This window comes from Myxine glutinosa, chromosome 9, assembly GCF_964187855.1.
Source record: "Myxine glutinosa chromosome 9, kmMyxGlut1.1, whole genome shotgun sequence".
Classification (NCBI taxonomy): domain Eukaryota; kingdom Metazoa; phylum Chordata; class Myxini; order Myxiniformes; family Myxinidae; genus Myxine; species Myxine glutinosa.
Window position 1 is genome coordinate 121,608,581 of NC_136269.1, and position 27,813 is coordinate 121,636,393.

The 27,813-nt window shown below is 49.3% G+C and overlaps 1 protein-coding gene across 3 annotated transcripts in view; it reads right to left on the minus strand.

Moving 5' to 3' along the window:
- Window positions 1–6,275: 6,275 nt before the first annotated feature.
- Window positions 6,276–27,813, minus strand: part of CEP192 (centrosomal protein 192) — a 129,258-nt gene continuing 107,720 nt past the window's right edge. For 2 of the 3 annotated variants that reach the window (XM_068128309.2, XM_068128308.2), the window contains exons 44-47: window positions 24,467–24,750; window positions 22,091–22,208; window positions 21,873–21,931; window positions 6,276–6,704 (exon numbers count right to left, since the gene is read on the minus strand). In XM_068128309.2, the coding sequence (XP_067984410.2) occupies window positions 6,506–6,704; window positions 21,873–21,931; window positions 22,091–22,208; window positions 24,467–24,750 (660 nt within the window). In that variant the 3' untranslated portion in view covers window positions 6,276–6,505. Of the gene's footprint in view, window positions 6,705–21,872; window positions 21,932–22,090; window positions 22,209–24,466; window positions 24,751–27,813 lie in introns of those variants that run through there. The other variant, XM_068128310.2, reaches the window with a different exon arrangement.

Genomic DNA, 27,813 nt, shown 5'->3' on the forward strand with positions numbered 1-27,813 from the left:
GTCCCACACGCGTGGATGACAAAATGCATGGAAATATACAAAATCAACCCCCAAATAATCAAACTGACTGAGAAAGCAATGGAGCTCTGGAATACCACATTGATATTACAGCACTCAGAAGGAAATATCGAAACACCAAATGTGAAGATACGGCGTGGGATCTTCCAGGGAGACAGTGTTTCCCCCCCCCCCCCCCCCCTTCTGTTTTGTCTGGCTCTGGACCCACAAAGTAACATCATCAATGAACATGGACACGGATACACACTAACAACCAACAGACGAACATCCAAAGAAATAGGAAAGGTGAGACATCTACTACACATGGATGGTTTAAAGCTCTTCTCGCCAAATGACAAAAAATTGACAAACTAAAACTAGTAAAACATTTTTCCGAGGACATTGAAATTGAATTTGGACTAAAGATCACTAAGTGCACATTTGTACAAGGTAAACCAACAAAAACAGACAACATAAAAATTGACCTTGAAACAACAATGCAGTAGCTAGACAATGAAGCATCATACAAATACCTCGGAGTAGTAGAGGGCCACCAAATATGTCACAAACAAACGCGCAAAACAATCGCCAAAGAAATACCTACATAGAACGAAGCTGATCCTGAAAACATACCTCCCTAATAAACAAAATCAAAGCCATAAACCAGCTCGCAGCACCAGTGTTCCAATATAGCTGCAGAATAATAAACTGGCCCCAATGAGAAATCAACAAGTTAGGCATCAAAATAGGAAACCTCCTTACCATCCACAAAATGTTTTACTAAAACCAGTGCATCCCGAGAATGTACCTGCCGAAACGAGGGAGGGAGCGGCCTGATGGAACTCAACCAGGTGTGACGAGTGTAGGACTAGCTGTGTATGTGAAATGCTCAACAGACTATCGGATGCAATTTGTAGGCAAACATGAGCACAATAAACCTGAAAAGGTATCCCTAACTCACCCTGCAAAGAATTTCCAAAAACGGGTGCGAATAGAAGATGCCCCAGAGGAAAATGAAACAGCAACAAATACAGCCCCATCAATTGCAACAAAGACAAAATAAATATAAATATCAAGAAATACACACCAACAACTGGGAGAATGACAAAAGAGCAGGAAATAAAAAATATAATTGGACAGAACAGGGATAGACAAAGAAGGCTCTTTGGAATGGCTAAGAAAAGGTCAGCTCAACTGGGACGGCAAACAAATCACAATAAATTCCCAAGATCAAGGACACGACACCAATGGATTTAAAGAGATGGCGGGATCCTGCTCTCGGGATGCAAAATCTGTTATCAGAACAACTTTACACACAACGGCACAACAAAGTATGCAAAGTGATTCAATGGCGTATCTGCAAAAATTTTTAACATCCCAGTACCAGAAAATTCATGGAAACACGAACCAAGGGCAATCATTGAAAATGAAGACGTCATGCTCACGTATGATCTAATGATTCCATCGAGCGTGAACAAAGAAAACAAAGCATTGCATCCGGACGTTGCACTCAGGAACAAAAAGGAAAAGACAGCATTGATGATTGACATATCAGTACCCAGCGATTTTTGCCTAAACAATGCAGAAATCAAGAAAATGACCAAATACCAGGACCTCAAAAATGAGGTCAAGAGATCTTGGAAGCTGAAGAGCATCGAAATTGTACAGTGCATTCAGAAAGTATTCAGACCCCTTCACTTTTTTCACATTTTGTTATGTTGCAGCCTTATGCTGAAATCGTTTAAATTCATTTTTTTCCCTCATCAATCTACACTCAATACCCCATAATGACAAAGAGAAAACAGGATTTTAGAAAGTTTCGCAAATTTATAAAAAAGAAAAAACGGAAATATCACATTTACATAAGTATTCAGACCCTTTGCTATGACACTTGAAATTTAGCTCAGGTGCCTCCCATTTCTCTTGATCTTTGAGATGTTTCTACACCTTGATTGGAGTCCACCTGTGGTAAATTCAATTGATTGGACATGATTTGGAAAGGCACACACCTGTCTATATAAGGTCTCACAGCTGACAATGCATATCAGAGCAAAAACCAAGCTATGAGGTCGAAGGAACTGCCTGCAGAGCTCAGAGACAGGATTGTGTCGAGGCACAGATCTGGGGAAGCCCACAAAAAAATTTCTGCTGCATTGAAGGTTTGGAGGGAAGGAGGATAAGGAAGAAAGTGAAGATTGACGAAATGCAGTTTGGATTTATGCCAGGAAAAGGAACGACAGACGCACTTTTTATTGTGAGGCAGTTGCAGGAGAAGTATATGGAGAAGAGGAAGAAGTTGTTTCTTGGGTTTGTTGATCTGTTGAAACCATTCGATAGGGTTCCACGTGAAGTATTGACATGGGCATTGAGGAAGTTAGGAGTGGATGAATGGTTGATCAGAGTAGTGATGGCAATGTACAAAAGAGCGTGCACAGCTGTAAGGACGAAGGACGGGAACAGTGGTGAGTTTGAGGTGAAGGTGGGAGTGCATCAGGGGTCGGTACTAAGTCCACTACTATTTGTAGCTGTGATGGAGGTACTGGCTCAGAACGTAAAGGAGGGTTTACCATGGGAGTTGTTGTATGCAGATGATCTGGTGTTGATTGCAGAAAGTATGGATGGACTGAAGAAGATGAACAAGTGGAAGGAATGTATGGAGACAAAAGGTCTGAAGGTGAATATCGGAAAAACGAAGGTGATGGCAAGTGGTAAAGCATGTGGTGAGGTGGAAAGAACTGGGAAGTGGCCATGTGCTGTGTGCAGGAAGGGTGTCGGAGTGAATTCCATTCAATGTACAATGTGCGCTGAGTGGGTTCATCAAAAATGTAGTGGTTTGAGAGGGTCATTAACCAGTGTGGCAGCTACATTCAAGTGTAAGGTGTGCACAGAGGGAGCTGCAGATGGAGGAAATGTTGGGTTGGATCTTGGAGATGGCGTGAAGCTGGAAGGTGTGAAAACATTTTGTTACCTTGGAGACATGCTGAATGGAGAAGGTGGATCAGACTCGGCAACAGTTGCTCGAGTGAGATGTGCATGGAAGAAGTTTCGGGAACTGAGTGGCGTGCTGACGAGGAGGGGAGTGTCGTTGAAGCTGAAGGGAAAGGTGTGTGCTGCATATGTGAGAAGTGTTATGATTTATGGGAGCGAGACATGGGTAATTAACGTAGAGCAGCAACGAAGGCTGGAAAGGGTGGAAATGCGAATGGTTCGGTGGATGTGTGGAGTATCGTTGAGAGAGAGGAAGACAAATGATGAATTGCGAAAGATGATGGGAATAGAGCCTGTGATGGTTGCTGTGAAGAGAAACAGGTTGAGATGGTTTGGTCATGTGTTGAGGAAGGATGAAAGTGACTGGTTGAAAAGAGTGATGGAAATGAATGTAGAAGGGAGTAGAGGACAGGGAAGACCAATAAAGACTTGGCTAAAGATGGTGGAAGAAGAAATGCGGGCAAGGGGGTTAACAAGGGGAGATGCAGTAAATAGGGTAAAATGGAGAACATTGTCATGGGGACCGCAAGGCTAACCCCCGCTCTTGCAGGGAAAATGGCCTTAAAATGCCTGTTGTGTTGTTGTATTGAAGTCCTGGTTGTTCCAAACTTCTTCCATTTAAGAATTATGGAGGCCACTGTGTTCTTGGGAACCTTCAATGCAGCAGAATTTTTTCTGTAGGCTTCCCCAGATCTGTGCCTCGACACAATCCTGTCTCTGAGCTCTGCAGGCAGTTCCTTCGACCTCATGGCTTGGTTTTTGCTCTGATATGCATTGTCAGCTGTGAGACCTTATATAGACAGGTGTGTGTGCCTTTACAAATCATGTCCAATCAATTGAATTTACCACAGGAGGACTCTAATCAAGGTGTAGAAACATCTCAAAGATGATCAAGAGAAATGGGAGGCACCTGAGCTAAATTTCAAGTGTCATAGCAAAAGGTCTGAATACTTATGTAAATGTGATATTACAGTTTTTTCTTTTTAATAAATTTGCAAAACTTTCTAAAATCCTGTTTTCTCTTTGTCATTATGGGGTATTGAGTGCAGATTGATGAGGGGGAAAAAAAAGAAGAATTTAAACGATTTCAGCATGAGGCTGCAACATAAAAAAAGTGAAAAAAGTGAAGGGGTCTGAATACTTTCTGAATGCACTGTACCAGTGATAATTGGAGCAACAGGAATGATGAAGAAGAACCTCACTGAGATTCTAAAAACCATCCCCGGGAATATTACCACAAATGAACTACAACTGGAGGCAATCCGGGGTTCGGTGACAATCGTGAAAATATCTGGGGTTTGGGGACGATCCTGAAAAGAGCCCTTGGAGCAAAACTCTGCAAAAGTTGAACAGCTTGGTCCATGAACTGTGATCCCTTACCGAAGAAGAGGTGGATACTTTGGAACCTGGGAGGACTCGCCTCCTGAAACCCACAAATGGAGATAACCACCGACAAACACACACAGACACACACACACACACTGTTAATCAACAACAACACAACATGCATTTTAAAAGGCAATTTTCCCTGCTAGAGCGGGGGTTAGCCTTGCGGTCCCCATGACAATCTTCTCCATTTTGCCCTATTTTCTGCATCTCTCCTTGTTAACCCCCTTGCCCGCATTTCTTTTTCCACCATCTTTAGCCAAGTCTTTCTCGGTCTTCCCCGTCTTCTACTTCCTTCTACATTCATTTCCATCACTCTTCTCAACCAGTCACTTTCATCCTTCCTCAACACATGACCAAACCATCTCAACCTGTTCCTCTTCACAGCATCAATCACAGGCTCTATTCCCATCATCTTTCGCAATTCATCATTTGTCTTCCTCTCTCTCAACGATACTCCGCACATCCGTCGAACCATTCGCATTTCCACCCTTTCCAACCTTCGTTGCTGCTCTACGTTCATTACCCATGTCTCGCTCGCATAAATCATAACACTTCTCACAGACGCAGCATACACCTTTCCCTTCAGCTTCAACGACACTCCCCTCCTCATCAGCACGCCACTCAGTTCCCGAAACTTCTTCCATGCACATCTCACTCGAGCAACTGTTGCCGAGTCTGATCCACCTTCTCCATTCAGCATGTCTCCGAGGTAGCAAAATTGATGGTAGCATCAATCGATCTATTCAAATTGTTTAATTTACTTCAAAAATGTTAATTGTGTTGCACTCTTGGTTTCACTCAGAGCCAAAGTTCTGAGATACTTAGCCACCCACCGCAAAATGGTGGTGCAACATCAGGCGGCGGAGGTTGGATTTGTCTAAAAAGAGGGCAAAATAGAGCTATTTTCAATTATGTTAACAATTTAGTGTAGCATATCCTGGTTGCGAAATAAAATCTGGCATCAATATTATTCATGCCTGTTCTCCCATCATTTCAAAAGTTGAGCCTGTGTGCGCAGCTTTTCAAACGCAGCGGTGGAAGTAGCCGCCGTAAATGGGAGACAGACAAACAAGGACAGACACCACGGTTCACAACATATCGCCATACGGTATGTCACAGGTGATACATTTAGAGGTCGAACTTGTACCGTGTTTATGCATGAATCATGCAATGCCAAAGGTTCTTAGCATGATGTATGCAAATCATTGTCACATGGTCGTACAACATGCTCAGTTAAAGCTCTGCAGCATTACAGTGGCGTTCTGTTTGCATTGGGCAACCCAAACACAGTCCTGTTTCTGGCGTTCAAGTTTTATTACTCTTCCACTGCAGCCAAGAAAGAAGTGCAATGTGGCTGCATGTAAATGTCACTTTGGGCCCATCATAAAATCCAATATTCCCAGTCAGCTGCTATGTAGATAAATAAACTGACGAAACATACCCATAAAAGAGCCTCTTGCACACGCTCAATCAAATCCATCATCAAGGACTGAAAGGGTGCGGTGTGTGGGTTTAATGCGCACCATTTGTTACCAATCCCAAATTGCCACATCATTTCAAGAGAATTAAAGATAACTACCAAGAAATGTGGACAAGAACCACTTGTAGGCCAGACCAAGAAGGAAAGGCAGATTTCACCCTCCCCGAGAGTCTCAAGTGAGCCAGTTGGGTTTTAAATGACAACTTGAGATGTGCATTCTGTATTTATCGACAATTCATCCATCAATTAAATGCCAGTTGGTAAATATCGGAAACAAACGGAGCCACCGTGACATACAGATGGATGCAGATTACGGTTCAATCCCATGTATAACATCACGTGTAAAATAAGTGCTTACCAACCTCCAGGACATGGATCTGCACACTGCCAAGAAATAAGAACAAACAACAACAACCAACAATTCCTTGTGTATCAAACTTTATTTTCAATAATTTGCTAACATTAAAAAATATGGAAACGGTACAAATACTTCCTTGGTCCGGCACTGTGCCTCATGGTGAGTTGAAGAGCAGCGAAACAGTCTTGATTGAGTAAGAAGCAAGTTAAGCTTCACGTCCAAGGGACGAGGTTTCATCAGGACACAAATGCAAACACTGTTAGTGAGGCTGAGATAGGTTGTAATGGGAACGCTCAGCGCTGATGTGATCGGGCAGTGGCAGCGGGCGGCTGCGGACATACTTGCTGGTCTGACGAGGCTTTGGTGTAAGCTTCTCCCCTCAGGTGCGCAACCAGGTTCCCCGCTATACCCGCTTCGATGACTAACTGGCCTTCAAACAGACCCGCTCTGTCGGGGCAGAACTGTACGGGCAGGTTCACATAATGCTGTGGCCTGACAGTGGAACACAACAAATGAAAACACGTCAGAATTAGTTTTCAAAAAGCCAAAAATACATCTTAAGTGCTCTTTCTTTGAAAGAAAACGTTACTTGAGAGCCACTCCATTGTTAGAATGTGAGTGCGAGCACGAGTGGGTGTGAAAGAGTGCAAGTGGGCACAAGGTGTGGGAAATTGGGGCGGGCATTTCAAAGAAACATTGAAAACTCGATATTTTACAAGTAAAATTAAGAGCATTTAACAATGCAGATCCTCAGCATGGTCGAAACATTACAGTAGATCTGTGCATGAATGATCTCTATCAAAGTAGATCTGCATGCGGACTCACAAACATTGACAGACTGTCAGCAACAAGCTCTGCTGACCCCTTTGTGAACAGGTGAGGTTAACGAGAAGTTTGGCAGTTCGATGAAGACATTTGTCCTATTTGCAGAATGAAAAGAACAAGAGACGCTTGTAGAATTTGACAAAGTACAGGACGAAGAACAAAGACAACACTATAGAAAAATCGTACATCAAGCGAAAAATTTCACGAGTCATGGTGGTATTTTGTTTGCAACGTGAACAAATTATACGGAATATTATTTGCACATTTTTGGGGCAGTGGATGAGGGCGAAAGCTTCACAAGGCCGCATGCCCACACACAATGGCGATGAAACCGGTTATTTCGCAAACTCAAATACATACCACACTTTACTTAAAGTATCCGTTTCGTATTCATTGAAAGCAAAGCCACCCAGAAGCTAGGCAATGCGGAGGTAATCATTTATTGCCTTATGCCATACGCCTTGACCCATTTCAGGTGGTGTGCTGACTTCCATTAATAAATCGTCCGCTGTCAGAGCAAGCAGGTCCAGGGTGCGCTACCGCCCCACCGGCTCGAGAAATCTTGGCAATGGTAAAGAAGGCTGGCACAGAAAGCAACCCCCCCTGGCAACTTTCCCGGCAACACTAGGACAGCATGGTTGGTGTAAAGAATATGCCACAAGGCTCTTGGCCTTCCTGCATTATTTCAACACTGCACATGAGAATGGTGGGCATTCAACTCCAGGCCGACACACACTCCACGCACATTCCACGCACAACACAACACAACACTCCACACACATTCCATGCACAACACAACACAACAACACGCCACACACAACACAACACTCCACGCACAACACAACACTCCACGCACAACACAACACTCCACGCACAACACAACACTCCACGCACAACACAACACAACACTCCACACACATTCCATGCACAACACAACACAACAACACTTCACGCACAACACAACACAACACTCCACGCACAACACAACACTCCACGCACAACACAACACTCCACGCACAACACAACACTCCACGCACAACACAACACAACACTCCACGCACAACACAACACTCCACGCACAACACAACACTCCACGCACAACACAACACTCCACGCACAACACAACACAACACTCCACATGCACAACACAACACAACACTCCACACGCACAACACAACACAACACTCCACACGCACAACACAACACAACACTCCACACGCACAACACAACACAACACTCCACACGCACAACACAACACAACACTCCACACACATTCCATGCACAACACAACACAACACAACACTCCACACACATTCCATGCACAACACAACAACACTCCACGCACAACACAACACAACACTCCACACGCACAACACAACACAACACTCCACACGCACAACACAACACAACACTCCACACGCACAACACAACACCACACACATTCCACGCACAACACAACACAACACTCCACACACATTCCATGCACAACACAACACAACACAACAACACTCCACGCACAACACAACACAACACTCCACGCACAACACAACACAACACTCCACGCACAACACAACACAACACTCCACACGCACAACCCAACACTCCACACGCACAACACAACACCACACACATTCCATGCACAACACAACACAACACTCCACACACATTCCATGCACAAAACAACACAACAACACTCCACGCACAACACAATACAACACAACACCACGCACAACACAATACAACACTCCACGCACAACACAACACTCCACGCACAACACAACACTCCACACGCACAACACAACACAACACAACACTCCAAACACATTCCACGCACAACACAGCACAACACAACACACCACAACACACCACAACACTCCACGCACAACACAACACAACACACCACAACACTCCACACACATTCCATGCACAACACAACACAACACAACACAACACAACACAACACACACGCTCCGCCAAGCTGTTGTAAAATAATTAGTTCCCAATAAAGTGTGGAATATTTAGGGAGTTTACCAGAAATATCCTTTGACAGCATAATAGCAGGGAACTATTGAAATTCCATGCCATGTAAAATGTGACTCCAAGTCCTCAACCTCATTCTTCCTCAATTCCTCAACCTTGCCACCCTCCCAACCTCAAGTTCTACCCCCCCCCCCCTTCCCCACCTCAGATCTACATATCACTCTTTCTTATTCAACTCCTCAACCCCTCTTCCCCCCCCCCCCCCCCTCCCCACACCCTGTTGGTCATATTTGCATCAGGTCACATTTGAGGAAGTAGTATGCTCATTGGTCTGGTGTTTGACCTATGACCTACTGGTTTGATTTGTTGTCATTACGTCAAGATAAGCGCGCACATCACGTACAGTTAGCATGAGCAAGTCAGATGGCGCTTGGCGCCAAAATGTTTCAGTGAGAGCAAGTAACTATCAGACTGCACTTCGAACAGAAATGGATATAAGAAAATGGCTACACGGTGCTGCTTCTTCAAGGCCTCCTCCAGCTTCACCAACGGAAGAGGGAGCAAATGCGCCCAGCACGACCACCTCTGAAGAGCAACATCCCCTCAGAGTACCACACAGAGTATATCCATCTGATCGGTGCCCAGTGTACTGACTGCTTTCAAACATGCCTCAACATTTGGCGCCTCCACAGCAATGTGCGAGCATTCATTCTCCACTCTGAGAAACATATTTTCGGACCACACACGCAATGCTCCACAAAATAAAGGCCCAGTTGGTTCAGCGAGCGTTTGAGAGGGACTGAACCCGAAAATGCACAACTGAGTGGAAGGACACCATTCTTAGGAGGTTCAGCACCAACACTCGCCGCCTGCAACTCTTCTGAAGGTAAGCCATGCGTTTAATTCACTTTATGATGCCAGCCTTGGCTTTCATGATTATTACGCAAAATGTTGAATGATGTTTGGGTCTGTCAGCATTTATTCGGTAAGAGTGGAGAAAAATAGTCTATTTCAAATGATGGTCCAATGACGCGCACAGTGCAGTGAGTGAAAGAGTGAAGGAGTGAAATAGTGAAAGAGTGAAGGAGTGAAATAGTGAAAGAGTGAAAGACAGAGACGTGGCTTGCACGTAGGCTATATTTTGTAGAGACAGAGAGAGAGGAGAGAGAGGAGAGAGAGGAGAGAGAGGAGAGAGGGGAGAGAGAGGAGAGAGAGGAGAGAGAGGAGAGAGAGAGCGAGCGAGCGAGAGAGAGAGAGAGAGAGACTTTGCAGAATGAATGAATGGATTGAAGGAACTGCGCTCCAACGCGAGTCGAAAGAAGTGACGCGACCAAAGACGGAATTCGTCCGAGTTGCTTTATTGAAACAAAACAGCTCAGGTATTCTCACAAGCCCGTTTTTCGGGCAACAATATATATACACATTTATGTCGGGAAGTTTGCCCGGCAAAAGCTATACCGGGCATGCCCGGGTATCAAGGGCGAGCCTTGGAAAGGCGAGTCTGGACCTGCCCGGGCGTGTTTGGCTGCGGCCTGGCAAGTCGAGGCTGGGCGTGCCCGGGCGCTCTGGGCGAGCACTGGAAAGGCGATAGCGGGCATGCCCGGACGCTCTGGGCGAGCCCTGGAAAGGCAATAGCGGGCATGCCCGGACGCTCTGGGCGAGCCCTGGAAAGGCGATAGCGGGCATGCCCGGACGCTCTGGGCGAGCCCTGGAAAGGCGATAGCGGGCATGCCCGGACGCTCTGGGCGAGCCCTGGAAAGGCGAGAGCGGGCATGCCCGGGAAAGACGAGACCGGGCGTGCCCGGGAGGTTCGGGCGTGCCCGGGAACAGTGAGTCCGGGCATGCCCGGGAAAGGCGCGTCTGGCCGTGTTCTGGCTGGTGCAAGGCGATTATGTACATCCAGCGGTAACCGCTACACACGCCCCTCCAGAATCGACCTGCACCGGCAGGGTCAATTTAAGGGGGGTCCGGATGACCCGGCCGAAGCGACCCCTGGAGGGTCGTGGGGAGGGGTCTGACGTGGTGGTGGGTGGTCGAGCGGGGGGAACTGTGGACGGGGGGCGGCCTCGCCGCGGAGGAAGGGCCAACCGTGGTGGTCGGTCGACGTCCATGTGCGCCGGTTTGAGGCGGTCCACAGAAATCCGGTCCGGCCAGCCGCCGAAGTCGACGATGAAAGACTTGTCGCCCCGTCGCAGGACCCGGAAGGGCCCGTCGTACGGCGGCCGGAGTGGCCCCCGGTGCGCGTCATGACGCACAAAGACGTACTCCGCTGTGCGAAGCGCCGGGGGGACGTAGGACTGGGGGCCACCGTGGCGGGACGTCGGCACGGGGGCAAATCGTCGGGCGGCCTCCTGGAGGTCCAAGCGCTGGCGAGCGGTGGACCAGGGACTGGTAGCGTCAGGCACGAATTCGCCCGGGACACAGAGTGGCTGGCCGTAGACGAGCTCGGCGGCTGACGCCTGGAGGTCTTCCTTGGGGGCCGTGCGAAGGCCCAAAAGGACCCACGGCAGCCGGTCGGCCCAACCGTCGTCCTGAAGGCCGGCCATGAGTGCGGCCTTCATGGAGCGGTGAATCCGCTCGCACAACCCATTGGCTTGGGGGTGGTAGGCCGTGGTGCGGTGCAGCGTGACCCCCAACGAACGGGCGACCACGCCCCAAAGCTCAGACGTGAACTGTGGGCCGCGGTCGGACGAGATGTACGCTGGTGCGCCGAAGCGCGCGACCCAGGTGGCGATGAACGCCTGCGCCACGTCGGCGGTGGTGGTGGAGGTGAGGGGCACGGCCTCCGGCCACCTGGTGGTCCTGTCCACCATGGTGAGCAGGTGGGTGAACCCCCGCGAGGGGGGCAGGGGACCCACCAGGTCCACGTGGACGTGGTCGAAACGCCGTTCAGGCACGGCGAAAGGTGCCAGCGGGGCCTGGGTGTGGCGGTGGACCTTGGCTCGCTGGCAGGCCGTGCAGGCGTTGGCCCAGTCGCGGATGTTTCGTCGAAGGCCGTGCCAGACGAAACGTGCCGACACCAGCTTCTGAGAAGCTTTCCGGCCCGGGTGAGAAAGGCCGTGGATGGAGGCGAAGATGCGGCGCTGCCAGGAAACGGGCACGATGGGGCGAGGCTGGCCCTGGGAGACGTCGCAGAGCAGGACGGTGCCCGCGAAGGGGATGTCGGCCAGGCGGAGGCCCGTGTCCGCCACGCGGAGTGCCTGCACCGAGGCGTCGGTGGTCTGGTCGGCCGCCATGAGCGTGAAGTCCACGCCGAGGTGGACCGCGTTCGCGCTGGCCCGCGAAAGGCAGTCGGCCACGGCGTTGTCTTTGCCGGCGACGTGCTGGATGTCCGTGGTGAACTCCGACACGGCGGAGAGGTGGCGCTGCTGGCGGGCCGACCACGGCTCCGTGACCTTAGCCATTGCGTAGACCAACGGCTTGTGGTCGACGAAAGCCGTGAACGGGCGGCCCTCCAGGAGGTGTCGGAAATGGCGAACGGCCAGGAATAGCCCGAGCAGCTCGCGGTCGAACGTGCTGTAGTTTAACTCGTTCGGCCGGAGTTGCCGGCTGAAAAAAGCGAGTGGCTGCCAAGCCCCGTCCACCCATTGCTCATGGACGGCGCCCACCGCGTAGTTGGAGGCGTCCGTAGTGAGGGCGATGGGCGCGTTGAGCACCGGGTGAGCCAGCAGCGTTGCGTCGGCGAGGGCCCGTTTGGCACTGGCGAAGGCCGCGTCCATGGCCACGGACCAAACAATGTCATGCTTGGCCGGCTTGCCCCGGAGGGCCTCGTAAAGGGGCCGCATGAGCTGAGCAGCGCGGGGCACGAATCGGTGATAAAAATTCACCATGCCGAGGAACTCTTGGAGGGCCTTGATGGAACGGGGACGCGGGAACGGGGTGATGGCCTCGACCTTGGTCGGCAGCGGCACGGCCCCGGTCTTGGTGATGCGGTGGCCCAAAAAGTCAACGGTCGTCGCGCCGAAGTGGCATTTGACCGGGTTGACAATTAAGCCGTGCTCGCTGAGGCGACCGAACAGTGTTCGGAGGTGGAGGAGGTGCTCGGCGCGGGACGTGCTGGCGACGAGGATGTCGTCCAGATAGACGAAAAGAAACGGCAGGTCGCGCAGCACGCCGTCCATCAAGCGCTGGAACGCCTGGGCCGCATTCTTGAGGCCAAACGGCATCTGCAAAAATTCGAACAGGCCGAACGGCATGATGACGGCCGTCTTCGGGACGTCGGCCGCCCGGACAGGTACCTGGTGGTAGCCCCGTATCAGGTCAATTTTCGAAAAGATGACCCGTCCCGCCAAACGGGCGGAAAAGTCCTGAATATGCGGGATCGGGTACCTGTCGGGGGTGGTAGCGTCATTGAGACGGCGGTAGTCGCCACACGGGCGCCATCCACCCCCCCCCCCCGGCTTTGGCACGATGTGCAGTGGCGAGGCCCACGCGCTATCGGAGCGCCGCACGATGCCGAGGTGCTCCAACGCGTCGAATTCGGCCTTTGCCACGGCGAGCTTGGCTGGGTCGAGGCGGCGGGCCCTGGCGTAGTGGGTATGTGGTGCTCAATCCCGTGCCGCACCGCGACGGCCGAAAACGTCGGCCGCGTGAGGGCCGGGAATTCCACGAGCAGGCGAGCGAACTCGTTCGTTGCCGGGAGGGCGCACGCCAGTTCGGTCGGCGCGGAGCTGCTCATTGTGCACGCCAGGGAGCTGAAGGTCTCGGCGTGGACAAGGCGACGTCGTTTGACGTCGACCAGCAGCCCGTGCGCGCAGAGGAAGTCGGCGCCCAGCAAAGCCACGGGGACGCTGGCGGTAACAAAAGTCCATTGAAAGCGCTGGCTGCCGAAGCAGAGGGTGACGACGCGTGGGCCGAAAGTGCGTATGGCCGAGCCATTAGCAGCGACCAAAGAGGGGCCGCAAACTGCGTCCAGCCTGTCCTGCTCGGAGGCAGGTATGACGCTCAGTTGGGCGCCGGTGTCGCACAGGAAACGCCGTCCAGACGCTTTGTCCCGAATAAACAGCAAGTTGCCCGAGTGGCCGGCGCTCATGGCTGGGAATGAACGCCGGCCCGGCCGTTTCCCGACCTGCCGAAAGTGCACGGGGGCCGGCACGTCCGAGCCTTGTGTCCGAACCTGGCGTGGTAATAACACCACGCCCGGTCAGGTGGAGGCCCCGGCCGTCGTGTCGGAAGCGGGCGGTGCGGCGTGGCGGCCGCCAGTTGCACCGGCAGTTCGGCCTCCAACCGCGCAGGGCGCTCAGGCGTCGTGGGCGTTGTCTCGGACGGCGGCGGGCTCCAGGTAACCGCGCCGATGTGCTGGCCCGCCGAGGAGATCTTATCGGCTTCCCTGGCGAGGGCGCGGGAATCCGTGATCAACGTGCCAGCCAGGGCGAGGCGTACCGGGTTAGGCAGCTGACGGAGGAACAGCTCCCGGAACAGGAATGCCGGAGAGTGCTCGCCGAGCAACGAGAGCATATAGTCCATGCGCTCGGACGGGCGCGTGTCGCCGAGCTCGGGCAGGTCAAGCAGGCGCCGTGCGCGTGCTGCCGGTGAGAGGGCGAAAGCACCGAGGAGGAGCGTCTTCAGCGCGTCGTATTTGTCAGCAGCCGGCGGGTGCTGGAGGAGGCTCAAGGCGCGGGCCGCGGTAGCGGAACCGAGCGCCGCCACAACATGGTGGAAGCAGGTGTCGTCCGCGGTGATGCCTCGCAGGGCGAACTGGGAGTCCGCCTGGGCGAACCAAACAGCCGCGTGAGCCTCCCAGAAGGTAGGCAGTTTAAGCGTCACTGCCGTATCCATGTCGGTAGGTCACCAATGAAGGAACTGCGCTCCAACGCGAGTCAAAAGAATTGACGCGACCAAAGACGGAATTCGTCCGAGTTGCTTTATTGAAACAAAACAGCTCAGGTATTCTCACAAGCCCGTTTTTCGGGCAACAATATATATATGCACATTTATGTCGGGAAGTTTGCCCGGCAAAAGCTATACCGGGCATGCCCGGGTATCAAGGGCGAGCCTTGGAAAGGCGAGTCTGGACCTGCCCGGGCGTGTTTGGCTGCGGCCTGGCAAGTCGAGGCTGGGCGTGCCCGGGCGCTCTGGGCGAGCACTGGAAAGGCGATAGCGGGCATGCCCGGACGCTCTGGGCGAGCCCTGGAAAGGCAATAGCGGGCATGCCCGGACGCTCTGGGCGAGTCCTGGAAAGGCGATAGCGGGCATGCCCGGACGCTCTGGGCGAGCCCTGGAAAGGCGATAGCGGGCATGCCCGGACGCTCTGGGCGAGCCCTGGAAAGGCGAGAGCGGGCATGCCCGGGAAAGACGAGACCGGGCGTGCCCGGGAGGTTCGGGCGTGCCCGGGAACAGTGAGTCCGGGCATGCCCGGGAAAGGCGCGTCTGGCCGTGTTCTGGCCGGTGCAAGGCGATTATGTACATCCAGCGGTAACCGCTACAGGATGATCGTTTTAAGGCCATATTTCCCCGCTAGAGCGGGGGTTAGCCTAGCCTTGCGGGCCCCATGACAATCATGGTTCCCTGTTTGAGGCAATGTTTTATGGCCGGATGCCCTTCCTGACGCCAACCCTTGGTCACGCTCTTACGATGCAGCATGTTTTTAAATTGTAACTGGGTTGGTGTGTTGATTGTTGACGGCAAACTCTTATTATCAAGCATTTACATCATAGATTGAGTTCTCGAAGGCAGTTTGTGCCCCCCCGCGGTTACCCTAATGCCCCCCGATTAGATTTGTTCTGACGCCGACTCTGCTGCTAAGGCTTATCGGTGAAGTACATACATCGACAGAAAGGTGTCCTCTATCTCTATCCTAACCTAACTATAAATTTACACTAACATATAAATATACACTAGCAGTGTCCATGTGTTTTATACCTTTCCCACCCCCACCCCCCTTCCCACGCCTCCTCCCCCCAAGCCCTCTCCCTCCCACGGATCTTCCGTTGTCACTGTTCTCTGCTGTTGTCCTTGGGTGCTTCCCTCTCTCTCCCCATCTTGTCTCCCGCTCCCTTTATTGTATGTTTTGTGTGTCTGTTTTTTTCTTTTGTGATTGATGTTAGCTCTTACATGAACCTCGATCTTGTATACAAAAAAAAAAGGTAATAATTATACATACACAGAATGGATGTAATAGTTTGTTATTTATATATCTATTTTTAATTCCGGCAATTGTGCGAACCAACGACTCTGAGCCTATACACCACCAATTTGCACAACAAAAATGCATATAACTCAAATGTGAGAGAGAGAGAGAGACAGAGAGACAGAGACACAGAGCGCGAGACACGGAGCGCGAGACACGGAGCGCGTGACACGGAGCGCGTGACACGGAGCGCGTGACACGGAGCGCGTGACACGGAGCGCGTGACACGGAGCGCGTGACACGGAGCGCGTGACACGGAGCGCGTGACACGGAGCGCGTGACACGGAGCGCGTGACACGGAGCGCGTGACACGGAGCGCGTGACACGGAGCGCGTGACACGGAGCGCGTGACACGGAGCGCGAGACACGGAGCGCGAGACACGGAGCGCGAGACACGGAGCGCGAGACACGGAGCGCGAGACACGGAGCGCGAGACACGGAGCGCGAGACACGGAGCGCGAGACACGGAGCGCGAGACACGGAGCGCGAGACACGGAGCGCGAGACACGGAGCGCGAGACACGGAGCGCGAGACACGGAGCGCGAGACACGGAGCGCGAGACACGGAGCGCGAGACACGGAGCGCGAGACACGGAGCGTGAGACACGGAGCGCGAGACACGGAGCGCGAGACACGGAGGGCGAGACGGAGGGCGAGACGGAGGGCGAGACGGAGGGCGAGACGGAGGGCGAGACGGAGAGCGAGACGGAGAGCGAGACGGAGAGCGAGACGGAGAGCGAGACGGAGCGCGAGACGGAGAGTGAGACGGAGAGCGAGACGGAGAGCGAGACGGAGCGCGAGACGGAGAGCGAGACGGAGCGCGAGACGGAGAGCGAGACGGAGAGCGAGACGGAGCGCGAGAAGGAGAGCGAGACGGAGCGCGAGAAGGAGAGCGAGACGGAGAGCGAGACGGAGAGCGAGACGGAGAGCGAGGCGGAGAGCGAGGCGGAGAGCGAGACGGAGAGCGAGGCGGAGAGCGAGGCGGAGAGCGAGACGGAGAGCAAGGCGGAGAGGAGGCGGAGAGCGAGAGTTGTTAGATAGTTGTTTGAGAGCGTGTGTGTGTGCATTGGTGTGGTGCGCATTGATAGTGAGTTGTCAGCTCGAGGGGTGAGTGAGTTGCGAGCTCAAGTGGAGGGATGAAACGGAGGGTGAGGGTTGGAAAAAGTGTCAAGAAGAGCGTAAATGGCATGCCAGCTACAGCTTCACTGAATATGGATGAGGCAATGAGTATGAGTGTGAGTGCGAGTATGAGTACGAGTTCAGCACATTCACCACCACCACCATGTGCAGGCATCGGGTGTGGAGAGATCTATCTCTGTCTTGTCACATCTTTCCTGTCTTTAGAGTGAGTGTGTGTGTGTGTGTGTGTGTGTGTGTGTGTGTGTGTGTGTGTGTGAATAAAAGAGAGAGATATAATTGTGAGGAACAGAAATGAAAAAACGAGACGTGTGTGCAATTGGGCCTAGGCTATTTTGGTTAAGCTGTCGGGATTACCTGAGGGATGTGGGGGATTGTTACAGTCAGACAGGCAGCCTCGCAGCCTCCCACTGCCTCGCAGCCTCCCCCTGCCTCGCAGCCTCCCCCTGCCTCGCAGCCTCCCCCTGCCTCGCAGCCTCCCCCTGCCTCGCAGCCTCCCCCTGCCTCGCATCCTCTCTCTCCAATAAATCCTGTTATGTTTCAGAATTGGGAACATGAAGCCACAGTGTGAGTAAAGCCACATCAGTTGGAAATTGGAACCAAAACCTCGTCGAGGGCACACATGCAGCGTTTTGTTAATGGTTTTCACTCGGCCTATCTTTTCGAACTGACAAACTCATTGTAGGTGACCAGCTCATTGGAATTACTGTGCATCGAACACCGAAGAAAATATCTATTAGGCTTTCCCGGCAGACGTTGCAGTCCCAAGGACTACCTGTCCCTAAATTGTTGACCATCCAGATGGGACATTTGGCTGTTTCTACCTGGATCACAGTTACAATATGTATGCACACTTAGTTACCTGCAAAAGTATTCACCCCCTACCAACAATGCCACATTTGGATGAATTACGAATTATGTGGAAACAATTTTTCCAAATGAACTTTTTTATTAATTACTGAAGAGATGAAAGTAAACACTGTTATAGATGAAGGAGGTCACATGTCAGGAATACCTGTAAAAAACATGTACAAATCAAAATTCACTGGTTGCAAAAGTATTCAGCCCCTTTGGTCAGTACTTGGTGGAAGCACCTTTTGCAGCAATGACTGCTACGAGTCTTTTTGAGTAGGTCTCTACCAGCTTTGCACAGCGAGATGGTGAAATCTTTGCCCATTCTTCACGTGAAAATTCCTCTGGCTCTGTCAAGTTTGATGGGGATCGTTGATAGACAACAATCTTCAAGTCTCCCCATAAATGTTCAATTAGGTTCAAATCAGGAATTCGACTGGGCCACTCAAGAACATTTATTTACTTCTTATTCAGTCACTCCAATGTGGCTTTAGTTTGGTGCTTCGGATCGTTGTCCTGCTGAAATGTGACTCTCCTGCCTGGTTTTAGATTCATGGCTGATCTAAGCAGGTTTGCATCAGGGATTCTCCTGTACTTAACGGCACTGCTGCACTCCCAATCATCATTGTGTTGATGCAGAAGGTCTAGTCCTGCGTTAGTGGTCCATGACCTCGTGCAGGACCTTAGTGGTGAGGATCCTCTCAGCTGGAGCCACTTCCACAGCAGTGCTGTTGTCCTGCTGTGCAACACGATGCTCATCCAAGCTCCTGCACTACCTCCACGTTGATTCGATTGAATCCCGACGCGGTTGACCACCTCTGCCATGTCGTTTGACTGCTGGCACCTCTTCTACAAATCCGACAAAGACAGACGATGTCCAGCCATACATTCCACCAAACACTACTCATACAGTTCTCAGTGACTTCCTGCCAAGACTAATCATTGTTATTGATGAACTTCATGATATAGTCGTGGCCAAAAATATTGGCACCCTTGCACTTTTTTTCAAATAACTGGCACTGGGTGTTTCTAAAAGTTTCTCTCAAAAGAAGTTGAAATTGACAAAAGTATTTGGTCTCCACAATTTTTTATTCCACTGTTAACATTACAGAGCCTTTGATTTTGATTCAGAACGTAATATATCCTTTAAAATCAGAAAATAAAAAGAAATGGCATTGACAAAAACATTGACACCCTCGACTTAATATTTGGAAGCACAGCATTTGGACAAAATAACAGCAGTAAAACGCTTCCTATAGCCATGAATGAGCTTCCTACTCCTCTCTACTGGCAGCTTGGCCCACTCTTCTTGTGCAAACTGCTCCAGTTCTCCCAGATTTGAAGGGTACCTTCTCTCAACTGCTGTTTTCAGATCTCCCACAGGTGTTCAATGGGATTTAGATCTGGACTTATTGCTGGCCACTTCAGAACAATCCAGCGTTTTGTCTTGAACCATTCCTGGGTGCTTTTTGAAGTGTGTTTTGGGTCATTGTCCTGCTGGAAGACCCATGACCTTCGACGGAGACCCAGCTTTCTGACACTGGGTTCAACATTGAGCTCCAAATGCCTCTGGTAATCTCCCGATTTCATGATGCCGTGTACACATTCAAGGCACCCAGTGCCAGAGGCAGCACAGCAACCCCAAAACATCACTGAACCTCCTCCATGTTTGACTTTCGGGAAGGTGTTCTTTTCTTTGTAGGCTTCATTTTGTTTTCTGTAAACATAGAGATGATGTGCTTTACCAAAAGCTCTAATTTGGTCTCATTTGTCCACAGGACATTCTCCCAGAAGGATATTGGCTTGTTCAGGTGTGTTTCACAAACTCCAGTCAGGCTTTCTTATGTCTCTCTCTCAGCAGTGGGGTCCCTCCTGGGTCTCCTACCATAGATACCCCCTTTCATCGAGTTGGTGACGGATGGTGCGAGTTGAAACAATCATACGTTGTGTCTGAACGTCAGCTTGAATCTGTTTGGCAGTTGATTGAGGTGCTTCCTCCACCATTCAAACAATCCTTCGCTGCAATCTTCGTTCAAGGTTTCTCTTGCGGCCACGTCCAGGGCGGTACAGTGCCATGGGCCTTAAACTTCCTGATAACATTGCGTACGGTGGAAACAGGAACGTCGAGGTCTCTGGAGATGGACTTGTAGACTTGAGATTGTACATGCTTGGCTACAATCTTGTCTGACCTCTTCAGACAATTCTCTGGTTTTCTTTCTTTTCTCCATGCTCATTGCGGTACACACCATGACACAAAACAGCAGAATGACTCCTTTTCTCTATTCCAACTGGTTGAATGAGTGATTTTTATATTGCAGGCACCTGCAACTCACCACAGGTGAGTTCAATTCAAAAGTATAGGAGAATCACCTGCTTCAAATCCAATTATTTTTAACAACTTCTAAAAGTTGCCAATAATGTTGTCCAGGCCATTTTAGGATTTCAGTGTGGAATAAGCTAAGATTTAGTATTTTTTTTTCAGCTTTTTTTTGTTTTGTTCCACTGCAAACCAAAGAAATACATATGTGGATCCCAAAAGGTTTTTAAATTTCAACAATTTTCTGGAAGAGATGGTGCATTATTTGAAAAAAGTGTAAGGGTGCCAATATTTTTGGTCATGACTGTAAGCTCTCCACCAGTCTCTCAAGGATTGCTTGTCCTGCCCATCAGTTTCACTGAGCAGCTGATCACAGGTAATACACCTTGACAATTGCGATAGCACCCTGGCCCATAGGCTGCAGCAGGGAAGTCGTGTTTTGTGGCATGAACAAAACTTCGACTGCTAACGAAATCCGGAATGTGTCGAGGGTCTGTGGGTGGCTTGGGCCGTTGTCCATGAGTAGCAACTCTCGTCTCAAATCCATTCCTGTCGCAACAAGTCTTTATGGCTGGACAGAAATCGCACAAGAACTAGTCTTAAAAACGTCAATAGTAACCAAGACCTTTCAGTAAGATTTCCAGACAAGTAGATGCTCTTTTGTATAAGCCTTCATAGCTCATGGCATCTCAGAATGGTACACGAGAAAGGGCAGATTGCTTGAGAGGCGATGTGTTCCGATTGGCTACCGGCGATGTCAACCCTAGCGGTCGTATTTATGGTTGATGCGGTGAATTTAATCTCGAAACTTTTGCTAATGCTAATGCGAATCTGCACATAGCGGGGTTGTGCTGTGTGGGGTATCAACATATATTTAAATATTTTACTTCAAATCTTTGACTTTGACCCTCATCACCGCAGTAAGCCTTTGATGTGACGATTGCTTATCGCTTAATGCAATTTCCCCATGAACTGTCGGCAATTTTTTTTTAAAAAGCGACCTGGACATTACAAGGACGGACCCATAAAATAGGTACAAAACTGTAACTGCCGTGAGAACGTTAAATTCGAAGCACCCTCAACTGCATTCACCGACGACCATGTTCACAGACACCGGCGTAATTTTTGTTTTTGCATTGAACTAATTAATGCTCAGAGTAGCTTGTACTTAAACCATATGTAGGACAAAGACATTAGGAGACAGCAGTGTTTGTTATCGTGACTTACAAGGACATTAGTGAACTATAGACAAATGGACAGAGCAATATGGGATTTGAACCTGGTTTCCGACCATCTTGAGTCACATCGGCGCAGATGAGAATGCAAAATAGACCAACCCAATTACATGTTTAAACCCAACTGCAACCAAGTGTCCATGTGAGCTCAGATAGTAGCAGAAAACAAATCGTTCAAGGCCTTACCGAATGGAGTATCTTGAATATTTGACGCGAAACGGTTTCTGTGGATGGATAAATTTCAACTGCAAACAGAAAAAACGTGACCACCACCAATTAATAAGCAGTACACATTTGGGCCAAAAAAAAAAATCTATATAAATACCTATATCTAAAACTGTGTATATATTATTATTATTTTTTTTTAAAGAAGAATATGATGGAGGACCTATAGGTGTGCTGACCTGGTGTGGGTGGTCAGTGCTGTTTCTAATGGGCACCTTCAAGGTGCATCGGGTGCTCACAGGGATGGCGTCAAAATGGAAAATGTCCTGCGCCAAGTACACATCAGCAACACGACACCTGTGCACAAACAGCATCACTCAGCATTACACGCTCTCCAAAAAAGGCTTTTATAAATATGAACGAAAATGAAGACCAATGAGGTTATCCATAATATAGTACCAAGAAAGATAATGTTGTGCAGGGTTATAAGGTCTTTGAGAATCTGTCTGTGTCTTTGAGTATCTGTCTGTGTCTTTGAGTGTCTGTCTGTGTCTTTGAGTGTCTGTGTGTGTCTTTGAGTGTCTGTGTGTGTCTTTGAGTGCGTGCGTGCGCCTCTGTGCGTGCGTGCGCCTCTGTGCGTGCGTGCGCCTCTGTGCGTGCGCGCGCCTCTGTGCGTGCGCGCGCCTCTGTGCGTGCGTGCGCCTCTGCTGCGTGTCTGTCTGTGTGTCTGTCTGTGTGTCTGTCTGTGTGTCTGTCTGTGTGTCTGTCTGTGTGTCTGTCTGTGTGTCTGTCTGTGTGTCTGTCTGTGTGTCTGTCTGTGTGTGTGTCTGTGTGTGTGTGTGTGTGTCTGTGTGTGTGTCTGTGTGTGTGTCTGTGTGTGTGTCTGTCTGTGTGTCTGTCTGTGTGTCTGTCTGTGTGTCTGTCTGTGTGTCTGTCTGTGTGTCTGTCTGTGTGTCTGTCTGTGTGTCTGTCTGTGTGTCTGTCTGTGTGTCTGTCTGTGTGTCTGTCTGTGTGTCTGTCTGTGTGTCTGTCTGTGTGTCTGTCTGTGTGTCTGTCTGTGTGTCTGTCTGTGTGTCTGTCTGTGTGTCTGTCTGTGTGTCTGTCTGTGTGTCTGTCTGTGTGTCTGTCTGTGTGTCTGTCTGTGTGTCTGTCTGTGTGTCTGTCTGTGTGTCTGTCTGTGTGTCTGTCTGTGTGTCTGTCTGTGTGTCTGTCGAAGCTGGGGAATGCTGGTTGAAGATCCTTTGAAGGTAGACTCACAGTCATCTACCAGTTTCTGACCATCTGACATTGGAACCAATTTTCTGCATCTACTACACATTTTAGATCCAACACGGTGTTCACATTCCTGGAGTCATGGATTCCTACCCATTATCAAGACTTAGTGGCATAATCACTCACCATGGTTCATTACATTTACCACATAGGGCTAACAGCACACATAGTTTTCCCTTTGAAAGCCCTTTTGAATTTTAAAAGTAGTAAAGCACTGTGGGTAAATAAAGCTTTTTTGTTTTTTTCTTCCACAATTTGATCCATTTGTCAAGCAAAAGTGAAACGATAAAAACGACGGTACAATTTTGGTATCCCAGTCAAAAGTGACGCAATATATGACAACAATTCTCTCCTATATTACGGAACACAAACAATTGATCCGATATATACACGCAGCGATGGTCGCTTCCAGCAAGCTCGGGATCTGGACATGGAGCAAGGACTTCAGTTTGACATCGTAATCAAATAAAATATCACCACAAATGGCAATACATAATAACTCCCAAAATAACCTTTTCCTTGGAGGTACATTCCATGACGCAAAGTCAGCCCCCTTAATGGCCATGGCTTTCTGGTGCCATCTCATTTATGACTATGGAATGCAGTGATCGAAATGAAATGGGAGCATTTATCAGGCCTTGGACAACTTGCTCGCAGTTCTTTATGCTTGCTCGATACAAAATAAGGGTTATGCTGAGCACCTGCAGCTTTCCATTCCTGGAGTGCCGTCCAAATGCTGAGCGAGCCAAGTAAGTGTCAGGTAATGACAATGGAGAAAGAACACTGTTTACTGTACATACTGTCACACCTGCGATGGCATCCTTTCAGCAAAATAATTTTACTTACACCAGAGTTACATCTTATTAAAACAGAGCCAGAGCACAAGGTGGATTTGCAGAACTACAAGAGATAAGGGCACAGCAATAGGCATCTCTGCAGATAATACAAATTGTTGTCCGCTTCTCCAACTCCAAGATCTCATTTCTCCAATTGGCCCTCATCTCCCACTTTAGGCCTCACCAACCCATCGTGTCTTCTATCTCACTCTATGGTCCAATTCGTTTAAAATAGCAGCTCAGGGCAATGACTGGAAACAGATATTCGACACACACGATCGACTTATTCTTTCCCCCTCTCCACTTCCCCCACCCTATGCCCCACCCCCCCCCCCCCCCCCCCGGAGCTACACACATCTCATTATTTTTGTTCCATGTCACTTTGGACTTCTCTCCCCACCCCTCCCCCTATTTAAGTCTTCCGATCGCTTCATCGATGTTATAAAATAACTTCAGGAAAGCCAAACTGCCCACCTACCCTTCCCAGCATTGTCATGCAGACTTTACCGTGTACTTGGCATTACGACGTTTGATGTAGGTTGGGAAAATGACGAAGGAATCCGGGATTCAGCAGAAACTGAGGAAGGAATCTGAGGTTGAGCAGACACTGAGGAAGGAATCTGAGGTTGAGCAGACACTGAGGAAGGAATCTGAAGTTGAGCAGACACTGAGGAAGGAATCTGAGGTTGAGCAGACACTGAGGAAGGAATCTGAGGTTGAGATGGAATGCCTGTTGCGGTTCTTGCAGGTCTTTCTGATATTCCAGCGACACCTTCTGGTTCTGCAAAGGACTGGAACAAAAGAAAACGACAAGATATTGCACCAAGGAAAGACATTTTACGAAATGAGATTAACCCTTTGAGTACGGGATTTTTTTTTGATAAAAATACCCCCGGTACAGGATTAATTTGGCATTTTGGTACGGGAATGCAACCACGTACTGACGATCTATTTATAGGTATAGTCAATGACGTGTAGCAATATCCGTACACAAAACTTTTTCGCAGGTTGCGGCACTGGACGTCATCCGTATTCAAAGGGTTAATACCGTCACCGGAAAACGTTCACACAAAATATGGACTTCACTGAAAAAGAAAAAGGACAACTGTCCAAAAATAATTAATTAAACCCAAATTTGCCTTCATCTACCTGAACTGCCCAAAGCAAATCGGGCATATTCATCCAAATGACCGAGTCACCCAGCATTTGGAATGAAAAGGAAAAACCATCCAATCTCATAAACTTTTCGGATGTAGAAAGATTACTGTCCCTCATATACGATACAAGATTGAGGAGGTTGGGGTTATACTTTTTAAAAGGAAAAAGGTGGCCCAATCAAAAAGTAACCAAATGTACTCTGATAATCTCGTAATAAACAAGCAAGAGCAGATCTGGTCTCAGGTGAGGTTTTCACCTGCTTCCAGGAGGCGATCACGTGCCGGTGTGCTGGTGCGGTCAATATAATGAAAAAATGAATGATCGTTTTAAGGCCATTTTCCCCGCTAGAGCGTGGGTTAGCCTTGCGGGCCCCATGACAATCATGGTTCCCTGTTTGAGGCAATGTTTTTATGGCTGGATGCCCTTCCTGACGCCAACCCTTGGTCGCCTCTTACGATGCGCAGGGATACGGTGTACCTATTCTAAATCGGGGTACACACCGTGATCATTCATCCCAGCAAGCTGGTACTCAATTTGCCGACCTCGGAAGGATGACAAGCTGAGTCAACCCCCCTGGCGTTAATTCAGCGATCGACCAGGATTCGAACCCAGGATCCTAGGATTCCAAGCCGGCACCCTAACCGCTAAGCCAACACCAGCAACAAAAGGTAATGACATCATTGATGGTTTGCTCTGCTCTTTTTTATCATAAACTAGCACAGCCTAGCCGTCGCTTCACTGACGGACCAATTAGTCGTCCTGTTTACCAAAAATTGCTATATTGGTCACTTTTGTATCACTTTGCAGACTCAAAACAGCTACTAAGGCCGTGGCCTCCCTGTCCTGCGTATAACAAACCATTGGGGCCTTCTTCCAAATGAGCAAACTCAAACCTAGTCTCTCTTGACTTGACTGGGCATTACTATCAGGGATGACCTCCCTCTTTTCTCTTTCTCTCTCTCTAACTCTGTCATGGCCCTGATTCGAGAAGGCGTGGGTACACCATCCTGGATATGCGGAATCTCTGGGCCGCTTCTGAGAGACCAATCGGCTCCCTCCATGCTGCAGGCGTGTTTGAGAGAACTGTCCAGGGCGATATAACAACAACAATTTGGCTGGGTATTTCCCAGCAAATTAGCTTTATAAATGAAATTGAAAAATAAAGCAAATTGGCCTTCTTGGATGTGGGGCTTCACCAGAAGCCTGATGGCTACCTGAAGATGTCGGTTTACAGAAAACCAACCTATACCAACAGATGATTGGATTTTAACTTCTGCAAACCAATCATCCACAAACGCAGTGAAGCAAAGACATTGGCAGCTCGGACATGGACCGTGCCATTTTCCAAAGTCGATGCAATTAAAGAAATTAGATTAGTTGGAGGAATCCTGCTCAGTAATGGGTAGAGTAAAGGGATACTCTCTTCCCCCAAAATAATCAAAACGGGCAGAGCAGGAGCCAGATACGCTTAGGCACTGTATACTGCAGTACTACCGGGCCTTTCCAAAAGGATTGGTGAGATTGCCTTTCCGAAAGGATTGGTGAGACAGGACACAGTGCACAGATTGGTGTAGTGTACAAACCTCGGCATACCATCCATAATGCCATTTCAAAACTAAAGGACACTCTCAACTAATGACAAATCCAGAGTAGTTTACTATTCGCCATGCAGAGACGGTGACCAATTCTACATTATGGAAAACAAAGGAATTTGAAAGAAAGGCTAGATAAACATGACAGAGCAGGCAGGTTTGGAAAGGTAACATATTCAGCCATAGCACGTCATTGCCTGAAATCTGACCACAAATTTGACTTTGATAGGACACGAAGTCCAACAAACGACAGATTGATACTGGAAACATGGCACGTCAAGAGCTGAGAGGGTGTCTAACTGGGGAGACTGAACATACCCACAAGATACATACCTCTCATACCTCTGAACATACCCACAAGATACATACTCAGAACATACCTCTCGTACAAATGTCAAAAACTGGATGGTACAAACAGCTGAACAAGGTGAGCAAAAAAAAACAAAAAAACAACACTGATCCCCAGCACAACGTCTACACACACCTTTTTTTTTTTCTTTTTTTTTTTGTATACAGAGTCGAGGCTCGTGAAAGAGCTAACATTTATCAAACAAACAAATCAAACAAACAAGTAAACAAAGTATATAAAAATGGGAGCGGTCGACAAGATGGGGAGAGAAGGGGAGGAAGCACACAAACACAACATTTGAGGGCAGGGACATCGGGAGATGTGTGGGAGGCAGAGGGCCTGGGGGGAGGCAGGATAGGTATAAAACGCAAGGACACCAAGGACACCCAGGAAAGAAGTCAAAAGTCACCTCAAAAAAGTGGAATTGGGGTGAAATTAGCGGGGGTAGAAAAGATCAAGGTTTTGGATTGGGGAAGATAAGAGATGGTGGTGAACAGCCGTTTTAAAGACCTGGAGGGAGGAGTGGGATTGAAGAGAGTGAGGGAGTTTGTTCCAAAGGCGGGAGAAAAGAGGAATGAAGGAGTGAAGGTGAGCAGAGTGAAGACGGAAACTAACCTAACGGAAACTCCAGCAATCATGCAACCCACACGTCACAACGTCCAACCTGGACACAAACCCAGCCATGTTCGTGCCCTGGAAACACAAAAACAACAACAAGCACACGCACTTACTCATGTCCAAACCTAACAAAGGGA